This window comes from Squalius cephalus (assembly GCF_949319135.1).
Source record: "Squalius cephalus genome assembly, chromosome: 16".
Lineage (NCBI taxonomy): Eukaryota > Metazoa > Chordata > Actinopteri > Cypriniformes > Leuciscidae > Squalius > Squalius cephalus.
The window spans coordinates 19,599,722-19,612,855 of NC_137137.1; the positions used below are offsets into that span (position 1 = coordinate 19,599,722).

The following is a 13,134-nucleotide window of genomic DNA, read 5'->3' on the forward strand; positions in this document are numbered from 1 at the left end:
TATTTTCAAATATTTTCGATCATTTGACAAAATTACAGCTTGTTTGGGGGGATAAAAAACCTTTGTCCCAACACAACCAAAAATTTTACATACAGTATAAGATTTAAATGGGTTATTTATGCTCATTTATGCTGATTTTAATATTTAGAAATGTGTACCATATTTAGGGCCGAGCACTGATGGTGTGAGGTAATGGATTTTCACAATTTAAGATAGAAACTAGCTAGGACAATACAAATCTTTACATTTTATTATATTTTGAAAAGATTAATGATTAAGCGTGGCAAAAAAGTTTCTGAGATTTGAGTTTTAATGTGACTTTCATATAATAAAAAGAAAGAAGTAAGTTTTAATTAAAAATCAACCCCCCATGACACAAAACTGCCTGAAGTTGAAGAAACACCCAATATTAAAATCCAGCTGTCAAAGTGCTCCTAATGAAGAGAGATGTTTAATGAAAAGGTGTTTCAGCAGTTTCAGGTAATTTGCTGATATATTCCACTTATTTCTCTTTGAATGAAGAGAAAAGTGCTGCTGTCTCACCGCCCAGAGTAAATGACTCTCTAATGAAACGGCAGAGCAGGTGATCAAATCTGACATTTTCTCCTGAATGCGAGAACATTGTCACCCGCTGAAACGTTTGAGTTATTGTCTGTCTTTATTGAATGGAGCACCGTGATTACAGAGGAGAATAAACAAAGAGGAAATGACACACACGCGTACTCATCTGAAGTCATGACATTAGAACGCAGTTCTGTTGTTCTAAAGGTCTATCTCCATTCATCTGTTCATGTGGAACTGAAGGCTGTTTTGCACAGCTGCTGAGAGTTACAATATATGACCCTACAATGTGTCGGTCTGCGTTGCCTACAGCTTATTCAACTAAACCTGGTACTAGAATTTTTAAGAATATTTTCAGATTTATGCATTTCAAGTATATGACAAATTTCCATCTAACTGAACAACTTAAATTATATTATGAATTATGAATGAATGCATTTCATAAAATTGGGTATTATAAGAAAAATAAAATAATTGGTTTTAAACAATACGATTTGGTAAAAGGCAAAGCAACTACATTTGCTTTGGCAATAATCAAAGAAATGTATATGTCTAGCAAAGTTAAAGATATTTAAATAAATGTAATTAAAACCATTTTGCCAGGAGTTTTTTTCCCTCAGTGTATGAACATGTTTACTAGATTAATTCCAAATATTTCTATTTTTACAAATACTTTATATTCAGTTCTTTAGCCTGTTTGTGTTATATGTCAAAAAATGCAAATCTGAGATTTGGAGCAGCTTGCAAAAGATGGGCCGATGTGCCAGTACAGAGAGATATGGGAACATATAGGAATATTTCTGGACATGACTTTTATTAAGAGCATGTCAGTGACTGATTTGGTATTAATGGTGTTATATATTATTTTGATGTTGTTTATAGGCTCAGGTTGAGGCTAAGAAGGAACATGAAGGTGCCGTCCATCTGTTAGAGGTGAGTAACGATGTCTTCTCATGAATGTTAGTGCATGTGTTTGTGAGTGTGCATATAAGCATGAATTTTAAATCGTATCTTGGCTGACCTTTAAAGTACAGCACATTCCACATGCGTCATCATGTATTTTCTCATATTAGCCAAAAATCTTGCTACCATGTGAATCACATCTTAGCTAACACCGTTTTATTTTGAGTTATTCAGACAAATTTATTAAATAAAATAATAAATTATGTTCTTGTGTACACATGCTCACTGATTAGTTTCATTATTTAATGTTTTAAACTAATGTACATCTCTTTGATGTACATTTTATGATTTATTTACCATATTCTGCTTTGTTCTTTTCATTCATTGCTGCCATTAATTGGCAATTAATGGGAAATGGGGGGAGGGGGGAAGTACTCATGTTGGGGCTTTGTGACTTCTGAAACTGAAGAAATGCTTGTGTGTGTAACTGTGATTTGTTTGGTTTCTTACATCTCTTGTCACTATGTTACTGGTCTTTTTTTGTTTTTGTTTTTGTTTGTTTGCATATACAGAATCACTTGGACAGCATGCAGGTATTTTCGAGTTACTTTTCCTCAAGGTTCTCCCTCCCCGTGTGACTCATTGGGGTAGTTCCTGTCACCTCGTTTAGCTGTCCTGTCAATAACTGCTCATATCCATGATCGATCTGTAAACATTTGATCAATATCTTTGATCTATATCGCCATAGATCAAAACCATCAAACTTCATAGTCATTTTATACGTACCTGACAAAGTTGTTTGTGTGTTTTATAAATGTTTAAGGTATAAAAACAGGTCACGTTTTGCATGCTTTTGTCTTTGATGCCAAACAACTGCTTTTTATTGCATTTTTTAAACCAAAAAAAAAAAAAATATATATATATATATACATACTATTATTAATAACAGTATATAATGTTGCTTATAATTAAATTATAATTTTATTCAATTGTTTTTAATGTTATTGATATAAAATAATTATTTCATTAAATTAAAACTATTTTAACAATATATGTATTAAATAGTGTACATGAAATACAAATATCAATATAAAATTAAATATAAAAAATATATTTTAATGAATTGTTTGTTATTGCTATGTATGTAAAATGGGTGGTGGCATATACTTGTCATCCAAATAGATGATTAACTAATCACAAACTCTACCATCTTTAACAAACGGTAAAAAATTGTCATCCACTGTAGATTTTTTTTAAACCAGATTGTTTGAAACCATCCAGCTGTACCCTCATTCCTCTTGAGAGGCAGTTTTTATTTTTTTGATAGTACAGATGCTTAACAGGAGATAAATGAAGATGAGGGCAGCCTATAGTTGAGGGCATATTCATGAAAGTAAGTTTGTTCTCAGTGGTTAAAGTTTCTCATTCACTGCCTGATCTTTTCTGCTCTTCCTGTGTTGCGATGCATGTGTGCTGCCTTGTGCTGAATGCTGTTAGCGCCTCATGGATATGTGCGTTTGCAGATCAGATCAGCAACAATAAACATGACTGATGGATTGCAGGACGTGTCATGTCTTCCTTCCACCACCACCCTTCTTTAATTTCCTTTCCCAAAAAGCCCTGCTCAGTGATTTATGTGAACTTGTAACTGTGCATAAACATATTGCACAAGTCAATGTCCATGTTGACATGATTAAAATGCAAACTCACACCTCTAATGCAGTTAATAGTATTGATGTACAAGTATTCATGTAAGTTTCGTCAAATCATCAGGCATAAACAGCTTTTACTGTTATTTTGGCATGTGTGGTACCCTCCTCCATGTAATATTACTTCCCATTGCTAACTTCATGACCAAAAAAGAGATTTGTTGTACAATAACAGCTGAACATAGATTGACTCCTGTCTTTGTTTGATTCTGTTGGTGTCTGAAGCTGAGAAGTGTCCTTCGCACTAAGAACACAATGCGATTTTTGGTAGGAAAAACCTCCTTTTAGATGTGGGCCATTCTTGTAGTATTGTAGGTTGCTTACCACAGCTGGTAGAGTTCGTTGGCTCCATTCATTAGCTTTGTTCGGTTAGTTAATGTGAAGTGCAGATGTTAACTATTGTAAATGTCACTGCTGCTAGAGTCTTGCTTTTTATTACAGACCAGACCGAATTGGTCTCTGTACGGTTTTTAACGCTAGCCTTTCTCTTTTCCTTTTCTTTCCAGGCTAAAGTGAGAGAACTGGAGGAAAAATGTCGGACGCAGAGTGAGCAGTTTAACCTGCTGTCTAAAGAGTTGGAGAAGTTCAGGTTGCAGGCTGGGAAGTTAGACATCCTGAGCAGCAGTCAGCTCACAGGGAGCGACTCTCCCGGTTCACCCACCAAACCCCTCACCCTCTCCCAGCTCCTCAACGGCCTCTCTGCCCCCTCCGGGAAAGGTACTGTATGCACTCTGAAGAAGATCATGTGTTGACACTTCCTGAAATAGTTAACTGAGTAACGTGTAGAAAGCAACTTGGTTTCTTGAAAGTCCATATTTGACATTTTACTGTTTCATTCATTCTAATTAATTTACAAAATAGTAGATACATAAATTACCTCAAGGACCTCAACATAATTGGAATATTTTGGGCATCTTTGTCTTTGTGTTATAAAATCAATTTGCATCTGCAAACAAATAATGTTCTCAGAACTAACTTCATTTAGTCATTTTTTGCTGTTTGACAACTAGATAGTGACTTTTTGGCTTAATTGTTAACAATACAGTATATCAATATATCAATGATTTTTTTTTATCATTTTGAAGCTGATTTATTTGTTTAAAATAAATGGCATTTGGTTTTAAGTTTTGCCACTTTTTTTAATTAATACTTTTATTCAGCAAGGATGCATTAAATTGATCAAAAGTTAAAGTAAAGACGTTTATAATGTAAAGCAACTCTTTGCAACATAATAATAAGGAATGTTTCTTGAGCACCAAGTCAGCATATTAGAACTATTTCTGAAGGATCATGTGAATATTTCAGTAGTTTTTACTGTATTTTTGATCAAATGAATGCAGCCTTGGTGATCATACAGTAAGAGTCTTCTTTTAAAAACATGAAAAAAACTTATCGACCCCAAACTTTTGAACAGTAGTGTATAGTTTCTGTCCAAATCCCTTTTGTATATTCATTCATGTACGGGATTGATTGATTATAGTTCACTTCATATTTGTTTATCTTCAGTTTGCCATATTTTATCCCTTACCTTTCCAATTAGACCATATGAAACAATATCTAATGCTGAAAAATCTGAAGGCTGATAAGATCAACAGCAGTGATGATGTGCTGAGATGGGGCTGTACACAGTAATGAAGTAATCAGTCACTTTTGTGTGTGTGTGAAGGTAATGAGGATTCAATGAGTAAGATCTCAGAGCTCATTCGGCCTCTGCAGATGACTGAGGGGGAGAAGGTAGAGCTCCTGTCTGTTAAACCCACCTTCCTGACACGAAGCACACCCTCCAGCCCACGACGGGCCTTCCTCTCAGAGGTGCGGCCCGTCATCGCCACTGCTGTGAGTATCTCAAACAAACCAACCAGTCAGTGTCAGTTCATTTTACCTTTAATGTTGACCCTTCACACTTTCATTTTAGTTTAATCTTTTAAACCGAAAGTTAAATATATAAAAAGAAGTGCGGTTCTACCAGAATAAAATAGTTTAGATTAACATTTTTCTGAATGAAATACCAGTGCTTGCAAAGCCAGCACAAAAACAGTGTCATGAACTGGATTATTTTATTATTTTATAATGTTTCCTGGGGTGTCCTTATAATGTTAGTATGATTTTCACATTAAAAAAATTTCATAATCTAGAAATAAAAGGCATTTTTCCAAGCTCTGATTTGAACGCTACACTCTAAAAAATGATGTGTTGGATTTACTTAAAATATATATGCACCATTTTTGCATCATACTTTTTAAGTAATCCTAACTTGTAATAATTTTACTTAAAGTTAATAAGAAAACCTTTGTTATATGTACTTAAATATTTGAGTTCATGCAACATTCTTTACTTAAAAATATAAACACGTATAACAAAGGTTTTCTTGTTAATTTTAAGTAAAATTATTCCAAGTTGGGATTACTTAAAAAGTGTGATGCAAAAATGGTGCATATACATTTTAAGTAAATCCAACACATATACATTTTAAGTAAATCCAACACAGTGCAGGCCATGTGAGATCAAAATAAATCTTAGTTGTGTTAACTTAACATTTAAGCTCATTTATAAATAAAAATAAGACAATTAAATGAATTAACATTTTTACTTAACATTTTTAACTTATTTTAGATCTTCAGCTATTGGTCTGCTTACTGCACTGCTTTCAATGTCTTAAAATAAATAAAACATGCAAATCACACACAATAAAGCATTTCACTTTATTTTTTTGCCACAGGCTGCAAAGCCTGAAACCACACATCATGAAATATACAACAACATATGGCAAATTGACAAATGGAAGTTCACTTACAACAGGTCACTTTTTCACCCTTTGCAACACTTAAAAAGATTTTCTGTTGAGCCACCTTTCATGATGATCCTCAATGTGAGCTGTTCCAGTTCCTCTTCGTTCCCATGAGTATCCTTAAAAACAAAACAAAAAAAACAGCAAATCTGCATTTACTTGCAACATCACCTGCTATTGTTCAGATTGTTGCGAAAAATACATTGCATTGAAAATACATTGTATTGAATCACAAAATTAGAAAGAAATGTATAGAATTTCTATAATGTAAGTATAATGCATACTTGCTGAATAAAAGTATTTTGTTTCTTTAAAAAAAAAAAAAATCGAACTGACCCTAAACTTTTAAATTGCATCTTAAAATATATTCAAATAGAAAACAGTTATTTTAAATTGTAAAAGAAATTCACAATATTACAGTTTTTGCTGTATTTTGGATCAAATAAATTAAGCCTTGCGAACAGATGGAACTTCTTTTATAAACATTAAAAAAATCTTACTGGTTGTGTGTGTGTGTGTGTGTGTGTGTGTGTGTGTGTGTGTGTGTGTGTGTGTGTGTGTGTGTGTGTGTGTGTGTGTGTGTGTGTATCTATATAATTATTATTTTGTCTGTTGATCAAAAATCTATCTAAAAATAAAAAAATAATAATTAAATGTTACAAATTAGTCCATTATTAAATGCCTAAATATAAAAAATTAGTCTATTCAATAATATTGATTAATATATATATATATATATATATATATATATATATATATATATATATATATATATATATATAATAAATAACTATAAGTTAATTAATGAAGACTTTTGTCCAGAGGTTTGGAACGAATCTCATTGAAAACATTTTAACAGTAACTACTGGAATAGCCTAACAATGTAATAGATCTACAATCTTTATTTGCATTTACTTATTTTGATAATAATTTCGAAGGTTTAATAGACAGTCGTCGTTGTCATTTAGGAATAATATTGTGCTTGAATCAAGATCGACATTTTTTTATGATAAATAGTGCACACATATGGAGCTGTAGCCAATGTGTTTTCGAATTTAATATTTATACAGTACGTTAACGTTACCAAAAGTAACCCGCGCAAGGCCACAGGCCGCCCCCATTTCCCGCGATCCATAGAGAATATGGGAATATGTAAACATGCAAAGAACAACTTATATGCATATATAATAAATGACAACTACATTTACTTAAAAAATACTGAAGTATAAGCTACGTGACAACTCGTTAATGTAAAGTACGAATTTCTCCGTGCGGGAGAGCAAGCCTCCCAATAACGCCGTCTGAATAGTCATCTTAATGCAATCTTAATGCATACGTGCCAATGCGATGCATGGTCATATCCCACGAAATAAACAATAAATACTCTGACTACTATAAACACTTATCCCTACATTCGATGGAAGCTCACTCGCTTAATAATTCAAATAAAATATAGCCTATAGCCTATGTTTTTGAATACTCGCACACAGTCACTCATTTCATAGGCTACATCAACTAATATGTCTACAAACGTTTTCATAAGTATTCGTAAGTAACACGTTTCTTGTTGAAAATTCATAGCAATTCTGAAATTCAGTTTAAAAGTTAATTTCTTGACCAAAAATGCAATAATCTAGTGTAGCCTACCTTAAGTGAAAAAAGTTAAGCTTACCTCTTTTCAGTGTCTTCATCACGTTGCGTTTCAGAAAATCTTCACCCACTAACACAATAAACAATAAACAAGTGTTTAGCCTATTAATGTTAAAACGTCAAAATCTAATATTTTACTAAGTTTATAGAAAGTTAAGCTTACCTTTTCAACATCCTCATGTGCTTCACAAAATGGCTCCAATTTTTTGGCTGGAAAGGCATCACGGGAAATTGCATATCACGTGGCTCGTATAGTTACTTAAAATGTTATGCTAGATTTACTTAATTTTGACGCAATTGTTATAGTAGTTGATTTGACTTGTGTTTTTTCATTTTATTTATGCATACATTTAAGTTCACCTGGTAACTTATATTTTTGTGTTACACACACTATATATGTTAAGTAGAGGTTGAAAAGTTATGAATACTACGTTTTTTGTGTTTAATCTAATTACTTTTATAAGTAATGGTTGTTCAGCCAACGAAGCGTTTTTTAGAGTGTATGTTTGAAGGGGCGTGTCTGCTGTGAGACTTCAGTGTAAACGCCCACTGCTGTGATTGGCTGACATGTTTGCATATGAAATAGCTAGTATTACAAGTGGAACTCTCTCAAAATCTTTTACTATGTTGTTACTATTACAGCTATCGAGATTAACGAATCGTGAAAAGTTAGATGTATTCCCATCAAATGAAAGGTTGCAGTGATGAGCTTTGAGCAGATGGAGCAGTTGATCGCGTGAATGAAGAGATCTCATTATTGCAACGCAATTTTTGCACTTTCACGAATGCTTTCACCAAATAACAATGCAAACACGATGTAAATACAGTAAGAGCTTCGTTGTACATTGTAACAGCATCATTGATTACATAACAGTTTGGCAAGTGTCCAGATAAACTCGCGCTGTGTGATTGACAGCTTGGGCGATTGGAAAGAGCATTCTTTGATCGCTTTCTGTATGTAATTTAATCACAGTTTAAATCAGATTATTTTCATCCTACTAAGAGAAACGACGTGAAGTTGATCGTTTAGTCACTGGCTTGATTTACTGATGCATAAACAGTATTGAACGATTTTGAGAGATAATCTGTCTGAACTTGAATAATTATACATCAGAAATCACTGATCACAGATCAGGCATTAGAATAAACATGATTACTTGCATGTTTGGGGCGTTGCTGGCAGATCCATATCGTCTGCGCCGAAATTTACCAAATAATCCACAGTAAAATGAATAATGCACTGCTGAGACATTCACATTGGTCTTTTGCTGCTCTGTGACATCATAAGTCACCACTTTTTAGATCCTGTCGTTTTTTTGGCCTTAGTTTCAATAAAAGCAAGTTTTTGAAATAACAAGGAAGTTTTGAAACTTACAGGGTATTTTTTGTAGTATAACGAACTCTTAAAGGAGCTGTATGTAAGAAATGTATTTCAATTAATCATAAAATGGCCCTGATATGTCACTAGACATTAAGAAATCATGTTCATTTCAAATACTTATATCACTGACAAAAGTAGTACGGCCAGGATATTGTCATTTAAAAAGTGAAGTTGCAGCCCTCAACTGATGTTGATGTTGTCATCTTGTGTTTTGGCCTGAAGCGCCGCCCTCCATCTATCTACCAATCACGAAGTCAGTAGTGTTTCTGCATCCGGGTTGCCAGCTCTGCTCTAGTTACCACAGGCTGCAGCTACAAACTGCAGCCTACGTTCCTGCTGGATCCTGCAGCCTATCTGGCAACCTCGAGTCAGGGGGAGGGGGAGGGGATACACCGCTCTATACAGTAATTTGAAAGTGATTGCAGTACCAGTTTTGGCCACAATCTTACATACAGCTCCTTTAAAGGAGAACTCCGGTCAATTTTAACATTGAGCTCATTTTTTTGTCAATGTGGAGTGCTGTCAATACAGAGAACAACGACAAAAATCTGTGTTGCCTACACCGTGTTATCCTCTTTTTAAAATTTGCACCCTGTTGACTTCAATGGGGCAATATTTAAACCTGCTTTTAGCCTCTTAACATCCTTGATGTGTCATTACAAGTGCACAGGTCATGTGAGTGATTCCTTCAGAGTGAACACGAGTGAATCTGACTGCAGTAGATGTGAAAGAAATGGATAAAAATGATGTTATTTAAGCCAGCGCAAATACCTGTATTTACATCCTGTTTTCGGTTGAAGTCCAAAGTAGTCGATTGCCGAGTTCACGCGCGTGATCATAGGTAACTAAACCTATGCGCGTGAACTCGGCAATCGACTACTTTGGACTTCAACTGAAAACAGGATGTAAATACAGGTATTTGCGCTGGCTTAAATAACATCATTTTTATCCATATCGAGCCACCCGCCGGCGCGATAGGCTCGTTTTTTTCCGTATGAGTGCAAAAAAAATAAAAAATAAAAATACATTTTTTATCTTATATGCTTGTGTTATACATCAATCGATCCTGTTTAGTGTGTATTTTTTTGTGTATGCTCATAATAAAAACAAAGTGTTGTGCTTTTCGCCAAATAAAGAAAAATAAACATGATGCGAGTTCTGCCTACTCTCCGTCAGTGAAGTCAATTCTGAAACGCGTCCGAAAATGAACTGTAACTCAGCGAATACTCAGTCAAACAGGCATACAGACACACAGGCATGAAGCTTGAATTCTCTTCTTTTAAATTAAGTCATTTTTATAAAAAACAAATATTCACAGTTTATATAATACAGTATGTATGTAAAGAGAGAGATGTCAGTCGTTCTCATCTCAGCTAATTAATTTTTAATGTGACTCCGCCTACGGAGACCGCGCTATTCAAACGCAAATGTGAGGCGATCCATGCAAACCTGTGAAACGCCCACATCAGCTGGATAAGGCCGGTGAAACACTGGATTCGTGGCGTAAGCGTCTCAGCTGCGTGGCATGTCCGTTTTTATTTCGGCTCCCATGTTAACAGTTTAGAGTTTGCACACTGCCTGTGTGAGACGCGCGTCTCAGGCGCGGCACGAGCCGCGTGGAAAACGCGTGCATTCTAGAAATAGAACCGACGCCTATTTTTCACACGACACGCAAGCGTCTTGGAAGCGTTTCCATGCAAAATTGAATAGGAAAATCTGTTTATTTGTCATTTTGACACGAATACATATTAATAAATGTCCTTTTGATGTTTAAAAGTGTCTAGGTTTTGACATAAATGCAAATATAAATGTAATTTTACAAAATGTGATCGATTTTCAAATACTGCTGTATTGAATGAACAGCTTTTAGCAAACTCTATTGCTATACTGAGATGAGGAATATATACTGTATGTGTTTTGTCAAAAATAAAGTCATCAACTAACTAATGAATCCTTTACTTTGAAATACGTATGATAAAATGTATACTTTAGTTTTGAAAGACGTTGACTAGTTTTGAAAAGATTATAAAGTATGTATGTGCATGCATATATATATATGTGTGTATATATGAAGAGTTCAGATGCAAAAGCCTCTAAATGCCATCTGAAATTTTCTCCTAGAATGATCATTTTTATGAAGCTTGTATATTTAAGTTAGCTATAGGTGACACACCTGAATGAATGGCTCATTAAGTATGCAGGGACGTAGTCTCACCAGGTGTGAACTACTAAATATGCATGATGCTGTTGGAGCGTTTACGTCCCATCCGCATATTGGCTTTCCAAACTAAAAGTGTTTCACAAAACTAAAATCAATGTATCGTTTTATGTGAATGATTAGGCAGGATGATTTTCACATCATTTCACATCATTTTCACAGAAAAAATTCTAGGCGACGAGATCCATAAGTCAAAAGTCTTATTGCCACATATTTAGTATGTGTTTTGTGGCCTTATTTCAGAAACTTTAATTTTTAGTTTTTTCGATAACCATGCATAAACATTATTCTCTCAAAAATGAAAACGTACATACATGTGGCTCACATATTATGGAAGTCCTGTTTGTGCTATATAGAGTGAATTTACACCTTTGCCATTAATATGTTTATAAGCAACTGAAAAAAGCACAAATGTTAGGGCATGTCAGAACATCTCAAGGACCCCAAAAACACCCCAGACCCCAGAGGGTTAACTGTCAAAAGATCAAGGAAAATTTGAATTCTCAGTTCATGACCCCTTAATAGGTTTTAGACTTTTGTTCTGTGTGTAAAGTAAATGCAAGAATTAGAACCGATAAAGGCAGCTATAGATGGCTAAAAGATGCCAGAAAGAAAAAAATTCCAAATAAATGTAAGAAAGAAGTCTAATAGCAATTCAGTATGCGAATATTACAATGATTTAACCCCTTCATTTTGAAAGGCAACAATGCAAATCAATGGAGAATTTTCAATAACATTTTTTTTTTAAATAATTAAAAATTTGACTTAAAATTATTCTAAAGTTAAAATGTATAAAACACTGAAATTGTCTACAAAATAAAGTTTGTATAGAGTCAAATGAAGAGAATAGAATCTATTCTAACATATAAAAACCCAACAGTGAAAAGTAGATTCTAGTAGTGTGTCGTACCACAGTGATTTGGCCATTATGAGAATAATTACAGTATACACTGACAGACTGTGTGTGTGTGTGAGAGAAATTGTGTGTGGGTGTGAATAGTCCAATCTGTCTGCTCAGACTGTGCTCCGCTGGAGATATTGGTTTAATCGCCCACATTATCAGATTGCACACGGGAATTTGTTCTCAATTAATTCAGATTTCAGATTTCCCCTAAAAAATTATCAAAAATCAAAACGTCAAAACCATGTATTCTCTTTACAACCCATTGAGTTGTCATTGACATTCTTAGGCTTTGTTCACACTGCACATAATCAGATTTGGTTTTCAAATCCGATCTTGAGGTCTAAGAGTTTCAGTGGCGTAGCAAGTCATGCCCTGGGCCCATATGCAAGACATTTTTAATGCCCCCTTTCTCTTTTAGATGGATAAAGAGCCCGGATCGTCCCCCAGGTCTAAATCCAGATACACAGGCAAAGTGAGACTGTGTGTTGCCCGTTACAAGTAAGTGGATCCCCTACATCTGTTGTAACATGTTACCATACGTTACAATTGGACGTATGCTGTAATAATAGGTTATAGTATGTCATTAGCTGTAATGATTTGTTATATCATGCCATTAGCTGTAATGATTAGGTGTAGAATAGCATTAGGGACTGTATCAAGTCTGTTAAGTACAAGTTAAGTGTATCAACAACATCTGTGCACACAATCAATTACCACGGATGAGAATTTTGACTCATCTACCAAGCACAGCAGATAAACATTTAAAATACGCTGTCATACACTCATAGAAAAGATTTACCAAAAATACGAGCTTCACATTTTTGCTTTAAACCTTTCAGCCAGCTTGCCCATTGGCTCCACTAGCGTCACCAGATGGTTTTTACTGAAATAATGAAAAATAATGTTTCAAACAGGTTGCACTCCACTATATCAAGCTGGCCAGGATGCCCGAACAAACCAAGCAATGTTTTGTTGAACATTTTAGGGAAAGTAACCTACTCTACCAATTGCTTAGTTATA

The 13,134-nt window shown here is 34.5% G+C and overlaps 1 protein-coding gene across 3 annotated transcripts in view; it reads left to right on the plus strand.

The window, feature by feature from the left end:
* The window catches only part of rimbp2b (RIMS binding protein 2b), a 151,323-nt gene that overhangs the window by 94,257 nt on the left and 43,932 nt on the right, over positions 1-13,134 (plus strand). For all 3 annotated transcript variants that reach the window (XM_079896708.1, XM_079896709.1, XM_079896710.1), the window contains 6 exons: positions 1,444-1,494; positions 2,037-2,057; positions 3,399-3,440; positions 3,680-3,890; positions 4,840-5,009; positions 12,533-12,612. In XM_079896708.1, coding sequence (XP_079752834.1) covers positions 1,444-1,494; positions 2,037-2,057; positions 3,399-3,440; positions 3,680-3,890; positions 4,840-5,009; positions 12,533-12,612 — 575 coding nt within the window. The remainder of the gene's footprint in view (positions 1-1,443; positions 1,495-2,036; positions 2,058-3,398; positions 3,441-3,679; positions 3,891-4,839; positions 5,010-12,532; positions 12,613-13,134) is intronic.